Raw genomic sequence first — 16,454 nt, 5'->3', positions numbered from 1 at the left:
CTAAGGCCAGCTTCGAGAGAAAAATTGCACAGGACACTAAGAATAATCACAAGGCTTTCTTTAGTTATGTTAGGAACCTGGGTGGGAATTCCCAGATATGCTCAGAATTAGTCCAAAATGACAAAAAATACACCGAGCCCACAGACATTGCCAACATCCTAGCTGACAGGTTCAGTGCAAACTTCTCCCCCCTCTCCCCACCAAAAGGGCAAATATCTATCCCAACAGAGTGCTACCCCCCTGATATCTCAGATGCTCAGGTAAGAGCCGCCCTCTCCAAAGCAAAAAACACAGCAACAATGGGACCAGATGGTGTCCCGGGCTGCGTCCTACATGAACTCCAAGAAGAGCTAAACCCAAACATAAAACTACTGTTCAATCTTAGCCTTACTACAGGATATGTACCCAAAGAGTGGCATACAGCAACAGTGGTCCCTCTCCACAAAGGTGGTGCCTCAATGGATTCTGGAAACTATCGCCCCATAAGCCTGACTAGCTTGGTCTGCAAAGCTATGGAAAGGATCATCATGGACCACATAAATAAAGATATTGGGGACCTACAGACACTGGATCCTACCCAGTTTGGCTTTGTTAAGGGCAGATCCTGCCTCTTAAACCTGGTCGATTTCTTTGAAACAGTCACCAAAGCCATTGATGAGGGGAAGGTGGTCCACACAGCCTACCTGGACCTCGCAAAAGCCTTCGATACAATACCCCACTCGGGCATTATAGATAAGCTCACCAGCTTAAATATAAACCCCTATGTCACTAGATGGGTTGCAAACTGGCTCAAGGACAGAACCCACATGGTTAGAATTGCTGGAGCCATGTCAGACTCCAAACCAGTTACAAGTGGCATCCCACAAGGCTCAGTCCTGGGACCTCTCTTGTTCGGTATATATTTCTCAGCGGTACAGGCCAACACGGAAGGACTGTGGCTGACCAAGTTCGCAGATGACTGCAAACTGGGCGCCATAATCAACTCTCCAGCCAACACAAGCATCCTCCAAAAGGGCCTCATAGAAACAGACAACTGGTGCCAGAGCCATGGCCTCAAGCTAAACGCCAAAAAGTGTATAGTCATCCCCTTTGGCAAAAACAAAGTGCCCACAAATTACCACATAGGTGGTAATCCATTAAGTACAGAAGAAGTCATTAGGGACCTGGGGACCCAAGTTGATAGCAATCTCTCATTTGACAACCACGTGGCCAAAGTGGTTAGAAAAACATTTTATATAGCCCACCTAACCATGAAGGGATTCATATCTAGATCAGGGGACGTCATCGTACCTCTTTACTCATCCCTCATCAGGCCCATAATTGAGTACAATGCCCCTTTTGGGATGTACCTTACCAGACACCTGCAGCAACTGGAAAGACCCCAAAAGTGCCTCACCAAGAGGATCAAAGGGCTCAAACAGATGCCATATGCTGCCCGGTTAAAGAAACTCCAGCTCTACTCAGTGGCATACCGCCTGTTCAGAGGCAATCTGTGCCTGACGTATAAGGCCATGTCCAACCCGGAATTAATGGACATGCTGCACCTCAGAAAATCCAAATCCCATCGAGCTACGAGAGACTTGAACCTCAGCACTGAAATAAATAGGACATGCTGGAGGGACAGATTCATAACCCAGAGGCTCCCTTCACTCTGGAATAAAATCCCAGTCCAGGTTAGGCAGAGTCCCACACTGACTCTCTTCAAGAGGAATCTTGATGAGTGGATGGGAGATCATAGGTTTACCCCGGCTATCACTTCTGTGTCACTGTTAGACAGAGGCACAGTATACTAACCTCAAAAAAAGGCATAGCAAAATTAATTTAAAATGGGTGGCGAAAGCCAAACACACTCTGGCTAGGCTTATAAATGCCCTAGGGCAGATAGCCTAGTATGAACCTATGAACCTGCTAAGATAACAATTGCTCAAACTCACCTCATTTTCAGACTATTTTATGCCTTACTCATTCTCATCAATGTATCCAAAACCGTAATTGTCAAACTCAACACCTGTTACAGTCAAATTGCAAAATTTGCTACTGGTGCCTCCTATCGAGCCCACCACTGTCATTCCCTAAAACAACTTGGCTATCTTAAATTCCCTAATTTAAATTATCATCAACTTTCCTTTGCCTATAATCTCCTACTACTCCCAGACAAAACTCCAGCTCTGGCCAATCTACTAGAACTACAAGCTAAAACTAGACAACTTTACTTTAGCAACAATAAATTAATCAAGGTCACCAAGACCAGCAACACAGCAGGGGACTCCCTCCTTCTTAACTACATAGTCAAAATGTGGAACACCCTACCTACTGCTATTACCTCAGCTGGCTCAAAGATTACATTTAAAAGACTCCTGAAAGAACACCTAAAGCACACATGGATATGCACATGTTCCCCACCTGGCTGACCCCCATGCCCTCTCCCCTTACTCTTGCCCTCTGACTTCAGGTTCATCACCAAAAGAATGCAACTTCTCTAGCTTCCTTTTCCACCTTTAATTCTAACCCCTTTAGTCAATACCCATATGTCACTGCTAGGACACTCTGTTATCTATCCACTACACTTTTCTCTTTACACCTCTACTGTTACTCTGTACTTAAGCTATTTACTCCTCCTGCTTTTCTTACTTAACCTGTTATCCAGTTTCCCATCTCTGTCTCTTCTCCTGCTACTATACTCCCTACTATGTCTAATCTTTGCTCTCTTTGTTGCTATACTCCCTACTGTGGCTAACTTGCTCACACGTCAACTGTATAAAGTAAAAAATGCAACCCCTACTAACAATGTTCACCATTATGTAATGCCTCAACCTAAAACTGTAAAAGATGTGTTCAGTCTATGTAAATATGTCAAATCTTAAGCTTCAGTGCTATGTTACTAGTCAGTGTTAAGTCTGGTACTATGTAAATTTAAATGCTTCTGTATACACTTTATATTTTGCTTAAAATTTAACTGTGGAGCTTTTCTCCCCATGCCTCAATGCTATGCTACTAGTCAGTGTTAAGTCTGGTACTATGTAAATTTGAATGCTTCTGTATACACCTTATATTTTGCTTAAAATTTAATTGTGGAGCTTTTCTCCCCATGCCTCAATGCTATGCTACTAGTCAGTGTTAAGTCTGGTACTATGTAAATTTGAATGCTTCTGTATACACCTTATATTTTGCTTAAAATTTAATTGTGGAGCTTTTCTCTCCATGCCTACATTGAAAATGGACATGCAGCCAGTTGGACTTTCACAGTCAGCAAATGTAAAATAAATAAATAAATAAAAATAAACAGCTAGAACAGGAAGAGCAAATTGGTTTATAGCTTGGACTTTATTCCTAGATGTTAGGGCTGTTTTCAGTATGAATTTTACTCTTCCAAAATATTTCTTATGAGTTTTGTTTGCATTGGTAATGTCTTATTGTTGATCCTTCATCAGTTCCCAAATATTTATCCACTCACTCCAGCTTAAGTTCCTTCATATCACATTCTTGCCCCAGACTGATATTTTATTGGTGCTGCAGCTTTCCTGCTTTAAAGGTTGCTTTTGCACATTTATCAAGACCAATGACACCAAAGGATGAGAAGTCTTTACACTTTGTTGTTATCTGGGAGTAATATTGTAACCATGACCTGATTTGTTAAGCAGACAGCTTAATGGGTTAAAGGCAAGACAAAAGAGAAGCGGTGACTAAGAGTCACCCTAGAATATCCCACTTTGAATTTTTATCCCTGGGAAAATTATTTGTCCTTTATCATGGCTTAGCTGCAAAGTGGTTTGCCATTGTTTCATGATAACTGTAATATAATTGAACAGTGTAGAGTATATATTTTATATCTGTAAGCACTCCTTTATCCATGAATGTTGGAAGCTGTCAAATGCTCATTAAGGGTGAAGAGATGTGAGGTTAACTACCTTATGGAATGATTAGTTCAGTTTCAACTAGAACTAGAACAAGAACTAGAACAAGGATTTTCTTTTTGAGTGAGCAAGGGATCAGACTATCAGTTAGGATAGTGAATGGAATGATAAGGAAGGTGTGGATGTTAGATGATATGTATAATTTGGCACTGGCAACAACAGCTAGAATAACTAATACAACTGAAAATATTTTATTTAGGTAATGAAAAAGATCAATTAATGGTCTTTTTGAAGTGTTCTTCAATATGTAGTTTAGACTCTCTGCCAAATAGATGCTTTATTTTTTGCAGTATAATATGTTCACATCTGTAGTATTTATTTCTCTAAACTGTGAGTTGCAGTGTAACATTTGAGCAATTTGATTATGCTGTCTAGAATTCTACATTGCACAATCTATTTCTAATGTGTGGATTGGGTATAGTGCTACAGAAACAATAGTTCTGGGGTGCATTTGTATTCATATTTTCCATAGTACAATATGTCCTCACTCTCCCTTTTTATCTAGATGTTCTTTTTGTAATTTTGCAGTTAAGAAATATTTATTAACATTATGCCACATCTTGGCCACATTCAGGCAAATAATCTACTAAAATGTTAACCTATGAGTGCTTCATCTTTCATTTAGGTTCTCTGGTGCAAAAATTGGGACTGATGTGCCATAAACAGCTTTGCCTATGACATGAAATCAAATAATGCAACAGGTATAGACTTAGCCTAATGTGCAAATAATCTGCTGCCTGCATTGTCTGTTTTTTATTAAGCATTTTTTGGCTTCTACCTTACTGAAGAATCTTTAGCCACTGCCTTCAGGTGGCCATCTGTCACTTCTGATCCTTGTTTAAAACTAGTCATAATATACCACTGCAATTCTATAACTGTTATAAGTTTGTTTGTATCTTTCGGCTTTTGCCGGTTAGGGGTCGCCACAGCGGAATTCCGGTCCGCTAATGATTGGCAGTAGATTTTTTACGTACTGGCTTGCCAGGCCTAAAGCACAACCTTCAACGAAGGAATGCCCATTCACGCATGTCGCTACACAGAAGACGCTCTAACTGAGAATCGAATGGGCAACGTCTAACTGTGAGGCGAAAACGCTACCACAGCACCACCACCGCGGAAAATGCACATTGCCATGCACTCAAAGTCCTTCACAGTTAGAAGGAGAAGACTTAGTGTGGCTCAGGGTAAGTGGTAAGTTTGGAGCAGCGTCATATTTGAGGCACATATATGAGGGAAAAAAAGGATAGTTTTTGACACATAAAATGGGCAACCTGTATCTTCTCTACTGCATGCATAAATGCACTTTCACCAAACTCCAAACTTTAAGAATGCGTCTAGTGTCCAGCTGAGGCTGCCAGAGCACTAAAACACCACAAACACACCTCGTAGGAAAGATAAGATGCCTTTGACTACTTTCATTTCTTGCTGTAACCAGCCAGCGGTCATATCCATTCCTTAACACTGGTCACTAGTAATGGAAACATATATATTACTGCTGCTGTTACAGGCTGGCATCCAAGTATATTTAAGGATACTGGATCTGCTTCTGTTGTTACTTCATTTGAACTCAAATGCTGTTGATCTTCATTGATTATATTTCAAAGAACAGAGAGATGTCATTTTTCTTTCTCTCTCATAAACACCCATTTTGCTTAAAAGAACACAGAAATGTCATTTTAACAGTCATGTGCCTTCTTCTCTTGCTTTGTTCTTAACATTTGTTACCATTCACTAGATCTCCTGTAACCTCCTAGTATTCAGCTGTCATCATCTAATGTGCTTTCACATAGTATTTTGATATATCGACGTTTTGGTTACATATAAAACCAGCTCTGTGTTTTTAACTAATTTATGATAGTGTGCTCCTGCGGATCTACTTCTTTTGGTCGACAACTCATATGACTGACACTCATTTGGTCGACAGCTCATTTGGTCGACAAACATTTTAGGTGGGGGGCTTCACCCCCCACACCCCCCTAATGTGGGGGGCTGTACCCCCCACACACCCTCAACTATATATAACAACTCCACGGTCGCGCAACAGTGGGGAGGGGGGCAAATCCCAGGTTTTTGCCTTGAATACTTTTTGTCAGCCAAATGAGTTGTCGACCAAATGAGTGTCAGTCATATGAGTTGTCGACCAAATGAAGTAGACCCGCTCCTGCACATACTGTTTTGATGTATGGAAGTTCTGGGCACATTTAAACCAATCTTTGTCTTTTTTCCTAACTAACTGAGAATTTAATAAGTATTTCAAACAGCAGTGTATTTGAATACATTTCAAATAAGGTCCATTGTTTTTTATTTTTCACATTACATTATGTATTAACTGTTAAATCTTTAATGCTGAACAAGAGTTTGGCCCATCTATGACATAATGTATTGATATGTGCTTATAATTTTTTATATCAAGGCTACATTAATATTTTCTGCTACTCATCTGTATATAGCAAACGAGACCGAGTATCTCTAAAGTTAAGTTACAGCAATTATAAACATTCGGGTTTTTTTTAAGGATGTGGTTACAGCTTTTCACCAGTTGCAGTCTCTGCTAAACTCATGATGATGTTAAAGATAAAGAACTCTTGCCTTGATTTCCTGTCTCAGAGTTGGTTGAGTTATGAAGCCTTCTCCATGTAGCTCTATCTAGAGTTAAAATGAGCAACAGTATTATCCTTCAGGAGGTTCTTATCAAAAGATCACAACAGAAACGAAGGACATCACCTGCAAATTATAAACTCCGTTGTTTCATTCTCACTAAGACTAGATTGGCTTACTTTGAGCATCGCACGGGGGTATGTTTACAGTGCTTGTTTTGTTACTTCACCCATAGGACTTTCTGCTTGATGTTTGATCGTGATGACATTTCATTTTCTTAAAACATTTACTGTGTCTACACTAAGAAACTGTAAAAAACCTGTTTTACTTTTAAAGTCAGTACAGAAATTATCATGATGCATAACTGATAAGTCCACAAAACTAATGTACAACATATGTTTGGATAATAAAACCATTTTTACGAATATAATTATCTCTAGGTATGTGCAAACAGGTACATTGGTTGAGTGAGGGAGCAATAATAATGCTTGTCATTGTGTCTGCATGCATTTTGTAAAAAGACAGTATACTGCCTGACTAGAAACTACACATTTGTATAGAAAAGAAAAACTTCTTTCTGCTGAGGTGGAAAGAGGCATCACTTCAAGAAGATTCTTATATAGATTTATTTTAGTAGATAGAATGTGAAATTAAAGCTTTGCAGAACTTAAATTAATTGGAAGTGGTTTAAAATTTTAAATCAGTTAAAGTTTGACGCCATTGGAATTTCCTACCACTAGTACACACAAACATTCTTATGACTGTTTCTTTTTTTTCTGAAAATGTAAGGAATATTACAGTGTCCCCTTCAGTTGCTATTGCTAGTACCATCATGGCTGTTTAGAAATTACATCTTACACATTTTTCTGTGTTTATTGTAGAATTAATTTCTGTAATATTGGATATGTGTTGGTTGTTTTTATTCTCAGAAAGTTAGAGAGGTGCTGTGATGCCTTTTAGTAAACCAAAACAGGTTTTATGATGCAGCTACATGAGCTTCCATCCTAGAATTTTCTGTCAGTTGCCTGGTATGGCCTGTGTTGTCTTTTCTCAGGAATCATTATAATGTTACAAAATAGATAGACATCTGCTGAACATTTACTATGACATTGGTATATATTAAAATGTAATTGGAAAGTTATAGTTGCATATATTAGCTTGGCTTGTAATGTTATACAGCTGATCTTTATATTATAAATGTGAAAATGTAATTGTGTCTGTTACATATTCAAGGCAATAACATTTTTTCAAGATGCTATATTAGAAAACATTGTGCTTATTGGATATCAGTTTCAGCATGCCCAGAAAACTGGCCTAGGTTTAATTCCTGCAAGCATATTTTGCATACTGCAAAACACACTATTCATTTGTTCCTTGAAAACATGCAGCTCTACTGAGTCAGTTTTGCTTGGCAATGGTAAATATGTATGATATATTTCAGACTTTTAGTAGAGTACTGTAAGTAATGTAAAATTCTTCCCTGGTGGTAGAATCATGTGGCTTCTTCACTTTGTGTTTTACAGCTCTTAAGAAGCATTATAAGACAACCGTGCTGTACAGTTGTGTTGTGTGTGACTGTGTAGTTATTTGGAAAAAAATGGAGTAGAATGCATGTGGCAAGCATAGCTTTTACACTGGTCAGGACAGTCACGGTCTTAACTGTGACATGACCTGCATTTAAAAATAATCTTTGTTTTTTTAATGCAACATATAATCTATATAGCTGAACACTTCATTTCACCATAGTGTAACTAAAAGTTGAACATAGAATCATTACAACTACACTTCATCATCACCACACAACAATTTTCAGACTTTCTTATCTTGTCATTACTGTTTCAGCCAAGAATTAAAAGTTCCTTTGCCTGGTGCCTGTATTGTGTCTCTGATAGTAGCATCTATAAAGCTTCCTTCAGTGGTCTTCTCTGAAAATATGTAGGAACACAGCAGTCTACTCCTACCTTCATCCAGACCGCTGTCAGCAGTCGGAGAAAATGGCATGGAGTTTGAGAGTGTGGTTATGACTCTGTCCCTAACACCCACACCTCTGTCCTCCTATATGCCATCTAAAAATAAAACCTGACTACTCCACAGTATGCTTCTTTTATACTCTTTCTTTCTAGGAAACCTTTTACATTCCTCAAATGCTGTCTTATAAAAAGTTAAAATATTCCACAATTGTGCAAGTCCATTATTCTTTGCAACTGAAGGCATTTAAGTTAATGCCTGCTGATTCATAGACCTCCACTGATAAATTTGCTATCCTTTTCTTGTACATGTTGGGTACTCAAGCCATAATTAACAACTTTGAGTAATGTTTAATGAGGATGGCAAGTGATGATAAGTGCATAAATGTAGGTATGCATGATCATCTCTTTTTTCCTGCTGTCACACAGAGATCGCAATGGATTTAAGCATGTGACCTGGAACCTTAAAATGGCCTTTTCTTCAGTCATGTATTACAAGCATGGAGTTGGAATGCATTTAAAGTTGTCTTCATCCATGATGTTGACCTGTGAGGATTTTCCACATATTGTCTGGATTTGTACTTGTTAATAGCCTTGCTTAACTTCCTTCTATCAACTGTTTCTATCTACTTACTTCCTGTTCTTACTCTATTCATCTTTATTTCACTTGCCCCCCCCCCCCAGGTACTTACTCCCTTATGCCTAATTATTCTTCCTCCTATGTGTATCTTGTAACCCCTTCTACTATCTTCGTCTTCTTCATCCATACTTACTTAGATTCACCTTATATTAAATTTCATGTATCTACTGACTTGTATTTTGTATGTAATCCAACTTCTAAGATGTATACTATATATTTAATAATTCTTCTGTATTCATTGTTACTCTTTGTTTGCAACTGTTTTTGTAGCTTTATTTGTAATTTTTCTGTTTGGGGCTTTCCCTCCAGGCCTCCACTGAAAATGGGCTCTTGCTCAGTTGGACATTCCTGGTTAACAAATGTCAAATAAATAAACGGTTGAATCTAGAGTCTGCAGTCATGATGTCATACAGACTGTCTCTACAGACACACACACACACACACACACACACACACACACACACACACACACACACACACACACACACACACTCACTGTCTGTGAGTTGTTCCAGATATGATTCCCTTTTGGGGGGAATATCACCCTTCTTTGAGTAGGTGCAGCCGTGGAGTTGGTATAATTAAGTTCAGGGGGTATAGGGAGCTTGTCCCTCGCCCACTCCAGAAAAACACAAAGTATTTTTCAGAAGGTTTTTTTTCCTTTTTTTCAAATCCAGTTTGGGAATTCATATCCTCAGTACATTTGCTTTCATCTGCTCATAGTGGAAACATCTTAACCACTTGTCTAACCAGTTGCTTTGTGCCACCTGATATCTGGATAACAGTAGATATAGCAGACATTTGTCTTGTGATCCAGTGTGACCAGAACCTCTAAGTAACATAACTGGTTACTTGCAGAGGCCCATTTGTTATTTTGTACATTAATATAAACAATTTAATTTATTATCATTATTGCTCTGACAACAGAAATCATTTCTTTTTTTATTTTTTCTGGTTGGAGGCATTCACAGCATTTTTCTAAAATGTGTAAACGGGGACCTTGTCAGTCAGTAATGGATGTGTTAATGACAAGATGGGGGCTATGTTTAGATGATGTATTATAATAGTCATATGCACTTGTTTTTGTGTTGTGCAGAAGCCACTGATAGTAACTGCTGTATTTCTGTCAGTATGAAGTTAGTCTAAGTGATGGAGTGATGCAGTTTGTGATTTAGAGGTGCAGTAAGCCTCATTAAAGGGTTTGAACTTTAGTACACTATTCCAAGTTGTTGTTGTTCTTTTGGCTTTTCCCGGTTAGGGGTCGCCACAGTGGAACTCCGGTCCGTTAATGATTGGCAGTAGATTTTTATGGTGCCGAGGTGCCAGCCTAATGCACAACCTTCAACGAAGGCACGGCCATTTATGCATGTCTTTCGAATGCCACTCGACACTATTCCAAGTGAAGAGGCTATATTGGTTTGCACATTTAAGCAGTTCCAAGCTTGTCATTTAATCTTGCGGTTGAATCAGCAGTCACCACAAGGGAAGACCTATGATTAGAACAAAATGTATTTCTTTAGTTTTTATTCTTTTTGTTTTCTTAGTTGTTTTTCAGTTTATTCATGCATTGCTTTCCTAGTTTATATTCATAACAGCTTGTGTCCGTTGAACAGTATTTATTCATATATATATATATATATATATATATATATATATATATATATTTTTTTTTTTTGTTTTGTCTTTGCCTTAAGCACATTTATGCCATCTTGTTTTTTTACAAACACCTAAATTATACACGTAAGCAAATAAATAAATATTTCCACCCTAATATGTATAATTATGTTTTCTATTTATATCAGTTACTATAATTACTTCTTATTCGACTCTGGGGTGTGGAACACCTGCTGTTATTATTTTCATTTCTAAACTCTTACAAACAATAATTACAGATATAGTATCATACTGATGTCACATTTAGAATGTTTATTTACAATGAGCCATATTAATGACTACTCAATTATGCCACATTTATTTTCATTTTTAGCGCCTCATTTTATCTCCCACACAGCTGACCATCAGTGGACCCCAGCGCTTCTCTTTGATTTTCAGCCCTGCTTATTCTTGCTTGAGTCCCTTGAACTAACTCTGATTAAGTGTTGAGGCCAGCAAGGATATCAAGGCATCCTGGGTCTAAATCATACTGCTGCCATGGGAGTGTTTTCTCCCATATTTCCCTTCCCTACAGATGCAGTAACAACCTGTGGGTGGGTTGCACAATGGGTAATCTGCACTGAACTGCTCCTCACTTCCACAAAGAGCTGATCTCTGTAATTGGCCTCACCCACCCTCAAGCAGCACTATACAGTTGTTTTGCTGGCCTCTGTATGTGAAATCCAAGTGCAAAATGTGCCCTATGCACACCACTGCTTCCTGTACACTAGGACAGGCACACCCTCCTGCCCCGCCACTAATAAATGGAAGCAAGCAGCATTTGCCAGAAAATCGGCTCTTTTTAAACTTTACTCTCAAAAAGGAAGGCATTCAAAAAATAATTTTGATGTAGTAATATAAAGTAATATTAGGCTGAGGAAGGGTTGGATTTCTACATCGATGATGGTGTTTTCTGAAAGGTTTGCATTCACATTTAAACTTTGCTAGTGTGAATAAATCCAGATATAAGAAGTCCAAAATGAGGCTTCTGCTCTCTATATGCCAAAATTCAAATTAAACCAGAATTATGCCAGTGCTGTCAAAAATAAAAACAAGCATATGTGCACTCAAAGTGGTATTCAGCTGAAAACAATCTTATTCTGTTGTGTATTTATTAAAATGTATATCTGGATCCTGTTTCTTTACAAAAAATACAAATTTCATTTTTTTCTTTGTCCCATTATCCATGACCTAATGTGATTAATTTCAGTTACATAGTGAATTTATGTCAAAAAAGATTAATAATGCCTAAGTAAGTGCATTCATGTACATTTAATCCCTTATGGTTTACTCCCGATGAAGTTTAGTGAGTAGTGGTAATGCTAATGTACACACTTGTTCTTCATGACACTTTTCTACTGCAGGAAAATGAGTAAAAGGCTGAATGAGATTCAACAATAACCATGCAATATAAAAAGATCAGAGAATTGTCTGTTCTGTTACTTTTTTAATGTGTTTTTATTCTTAAAGGGCCCTGGCATTTTTCTCTCACCTTAGTTTATTTCAGAATCTGATTTTTTTTGGTTGTGTATAGGTCATCCACTATGGCAGCATGATTGTTCATGTTGCAACTTTTTTGCAAGGATAATGCATTCTTTTATCATAGAAAATAAGCTTTTTTTTTTTCCTTCCCAAACAGATACTACTACTGCACAGTTGTTCCCTAACCAGGTTTTGAATCCAGATCTGCCAAGTGGTAATTCTCCGTCTTAACCTCTCTGTTGTCAGGCTGGAGTGCAAATAAAGCTCTACTTGTATCAAGACTATGTCAACCCATTTGGGACTTGAACTAACACTCCTTGGCTTAGGAGGCCAATGCCTTATCCATTAGGCCATTGGGGCCTGACAAAGGGAGATTATACCCCTGTGGTCCCTGATGTCCATAGATTAGTACCAGGCTAACTACCTTGTGGACTATTTTATGCCTAGCCAATTATCCCATTTGAGAATCAAACCCTGAATCTTATGTTTGTAAGGTAAACAACTTAACTATTATGGCAACCCCATTTACTATCAAGCTACTCCTTGCCCATGAGGTTTCAAAGATTTTAAACTCTTATTGCAGTAGTTGTAATGGAAAGTAGAGGAAATTCTAGAAGCTGAGAGGTCCTTGATGTATGGCATTGGGTCATTACATTTCCTGAGGTGATTACTTGTTCTCCAGTAATGTCTGCATTGGTGGGTGTTATTGCTTGCAAATAAAGCACTAAGCATTTACTGAAAAAGTACAGCTCTAGGCTTATTAAAATGCCTAGAAATGTGAAACTGTTATGGTATGTTATTTCGTAAAGTTCTACTCTGAAATTTTTATTGATTTGAAATATTGGAAATCACTGCATGGTTTAAGTGTCAGTTTTCAAAAACTGATATCTCTCTTCTTGGTTTATTATGTTACCTACAGATTTATTACCCATCATGTCATACTGCTGTTAACAGTAAACTGGCACTAAATATAATGCTTTTTAAAGTTTTAGTGATAGTGATGATTAAATAAATATGTACAATGTGTGCTTCAGAGTTCTTTGTTGTGAATTTTCTTTTCATCTGCTGATGCAATAATAAAAAAGTGTTCATTTCCAAGCTGTGATGTGCATGTGCTTACTTTGTACTGAATTTTTACTTAATGTGTTTCTGACTTGTGTCTTTATTAGTCTTTCTTTGGCTGTTTACTGAAAAAAATACTTTACCGGTTTTGTATTCTGGCACATGTCTCTGAATAAAACCTAATACAGATACATTTGTAAATGCGTGATCTGTCAAAAAGTCAGGGAATGCAGCACAGTTGCAATGCAGAATATTGTAACTAGCTGAGGAAATAATAGTGAATATGGAAAACTCAACAAATGAGTGCAAGTGAATCATTTATTTAAATGTTATGAATGCATTTAAAACCAAATACAATGTATCAATAGCTAGCATTACTGATGTACTTCAACAAGCATGCTACTTAACCCCAAACCATATTCACCTGAAGAAATGATACATCATACAATTCAAAAAGTGTCACTGTGAGGAATTAACAGGCATTTTCAGTATCTCTCCAAGCCTCTCTCACTTTGTATTAATAGTTTTCTTGGAAAATACACTAAAATGCATCCTGTTAATAATGCAGTTCAGTAGTTTTGAATCATAAATTCCTTTTTTGATGCAATGTATTTCTTTCCAGATTTATGGAAGGGGAGATTAAATGGATGTTAACAGGTAGGACTATTCTCATATAAATGTGTTGGTATGAGGTGTGACTTCAATTTTCTCTAAGGCTCTTATAAGTTCATGTTTCAAAGACTTTTATGAAAACTTACAAAGAGATAGGGAAACTGACTCCCTAATGAGATATAGAGAGGATATATAACACTTGCTGTCTTCTTTGGATCCTCCTTTGAGAAGTCTTGAGGTGAAAGATAAGTTATTAGCCTGTGTTTCAGAAGATGAAGTATTCCTTGCAATAATGCAGACTCTGGTAGGGAAAGTGCTGGGCCCTGATGGTTTAATGCCTACTTTTAACAAACTTAAACAGAGTCTTTTTTCTCCTGTTTGCATATTTTAACCAGATGTTTGCTTCAGGTACAGCCACTTATTCATCTTTTGAGCCATATAAACAGTTAATATTCATCATTTGATCACTGCTGCTGTAGCCTTAGCTATATGGATTATATCCTGCTAAGAATATAACAGCTGCCCAGTTTCCAAAGCTTAAGGGTACCCTGTATGTGCTCAAACCATACTACTTTTAAGCTAGGATAAGGTGTTTTTTATAAACAGTCACATGACATTTAGTCACTTACTACATGAGCATTACATTTTACTTTTGAAGAAAAAAGTAGTTAAAACTAAATTAAAACTAATTTCTTCCTGACTAAAACCTGTGCTAAATTACTTATGGGGGACGGACATAAGCATTTAAATGATTTTCATTGTGTTTTTTGGCATAAAATTAACTTTTTAATAGCTACCTATTTCACTAACTACTACTGTCATACTTCCCCCTGCACTGAGGCATCATTTTCAGTTTCATCATGAAACAACCTACCTGTTCCTTGGTTCTTCAATCTTTATGCCACAAAAAAGAAAAATATTTCCAAGCAGACTTTGCCCCATCAGCAGGCTGTTAAATTGTCTCAGCCATAGATGGATTACATTGCTGTGACCATTTCTAGTTCCTCGGACCACTCATCTTTTTCCTTGGCTCCCTCTGGTGAAGTCCCTACAGCCACCATGGACCAGGGGTTAGACATTTCTTCTTTTGCTCTTGGAATGCCCTAAGCAAGAAAGGGAGGACTACTCTTTTAAGTCTCAGAAGAAGATGTAGGGAGTACTACTCTATTTTTCCAGATGGGAACGCATGTTTCTAGGGAGGTTTTGCCTGTCAAAATTAGGTTTCCTTGTTTAGAAATTCTTGTCATAAAGAAGCTAAAAGTTAGACATTTGTCTTTGCCTGCCTCGGTTACTTTGGACAGGAGTTATTCATTTGTCTTAGCACAAGCCTCTTGATCCTGCCAGTGCCGGTGTTACTTGTAAGGAAAAAAGGAGTTCTTCATTGTCTGATGTTCAGGAAAGTTGTATTTAGACCATCTGCTGCAGAGGTCCTTAAAAAGTGTGATGAGAGCAGAAAGCTGATTCAAGGAGCTTTTCAGATTTGTCATCCTTCCTTCGCCATATTTGTTGAAGGTTTATAGATTCATTTGCAACATTTTGCAAAATGCTCTTTGAACTAAGGTCCTGCAAGAAGGAGTCAAGCACTTAAACCAGGATCTCAGCAAGGGAATTTCTCAGGATTCTAGAATTCATGATTCCTCCAGCCAGACTCCACATGAGAAAAAGTTAGTGTGTTCCCAGCATCAGCATCCCCTGATATTCCAGTTTCTTGTTTGGGGTTTTGTGAAAAAAGAACTTCTCTGATGAAGAGGCCAGTTTTATCTGATTCTGGGTCTCCCATTTTCCCTTTCAGCTCCAGCACAGTCTGTAATTATGGCTGCTTCAGACATTGTTTGGGGTGCAGATTATATGGGAGTAAAAGTAAGGGGAACAAAACATACAGAGCAGAAAACGTAAACATAGAGGTGTTGGCAGTAATACATGATCTCAACTCTCTCAGCCATTTGTGTACCCTAGGATCATTACAAATGGTTACAGACAACACCCTAGAAATATACATAAACAAACGGGTGAACCAGATCTTATACTATATGCAGACTAGACATGGTAGCCTGGGATTTGGCTATTCAGTACCGTCTCACACTGCAGGCATCTTGCATTCCATCAGAGCAAAATGTACTAGCCAAAATACAGAGCAAGCAAGGACAGACCCTCATGAATGGAAAATGAATTGGGGTCTTAGGAATTGATCCAATTGTGGGAGCACCTCAGATCTATTTGCTTCCATTCAAACAATCACTTTGCAAAATTCTGCTCCAGGACTCTGTGTAAGAAATCCTGGAAAACAGAAGCATTTGATTTTCCTTGGAGAGGAATGTATGTTCCTGTATGCTTTTCCACCCTTTACCACTGGTATTCAGGCTAATTCTGAAGGACACTTCAAAGACCATTGTGATTAATCTCTTTTGGCCCACCTGACAGTGGTTCTTCAAATGGCTAAGGGTAATTATCTCAAGCTTCCTTACAGACTGAACCTACTCAGTTAGAGCAGGGGGTGTTTGCATCCCATCTAGAAACAACTTCAAC

General features: G+C 38.0%; 1 protein-coding gene across 1 annotated transcript in view; it reads left to right on the top strand.

Moving 5' to 3' along the window:
* The first annotated feature begins 6,526 nt into the window (after positions 1-6,526).
* ITK (IL2 inducible T cell kinase) overlaps positions 6,527-16,454 on the top strand; it is a 1,334,312-nt gene continuing 1,324,384 nt past the window's right edge. The window contains exon 1 of the mRNA XM_044069337.1: positions 6,527-6,709. Within this exon, the coding sequence (XP_043925272.1) occupies positions 6,572-6,709 (138 nt within the window). The 5' untranslated portion in view covers positions 6,527-6,571. The remainder of the gene's footprint in view (positions 6,710-16,454) is intronic.

The sequence above is a fragment of the Protopterus annectens genome, chromosome 4.part0 (genome assembly GCF_019279795.1).
Source record: "Protopterus annectens isolate FY-2018-M chromosome 4.part0, PAN1.0, whole genome shotgun sequence".
Taxonomy (NCBI): Eukaryota; Metazoa; Chordata; order Ceratodontiformes; family Protopteridae; genus Protopterus; species Protopterus annectens.
Note: the sequence above shows the minus strand (reverse complement) of the source record. Positions and strands in the feature narration are given on the sequence as shown.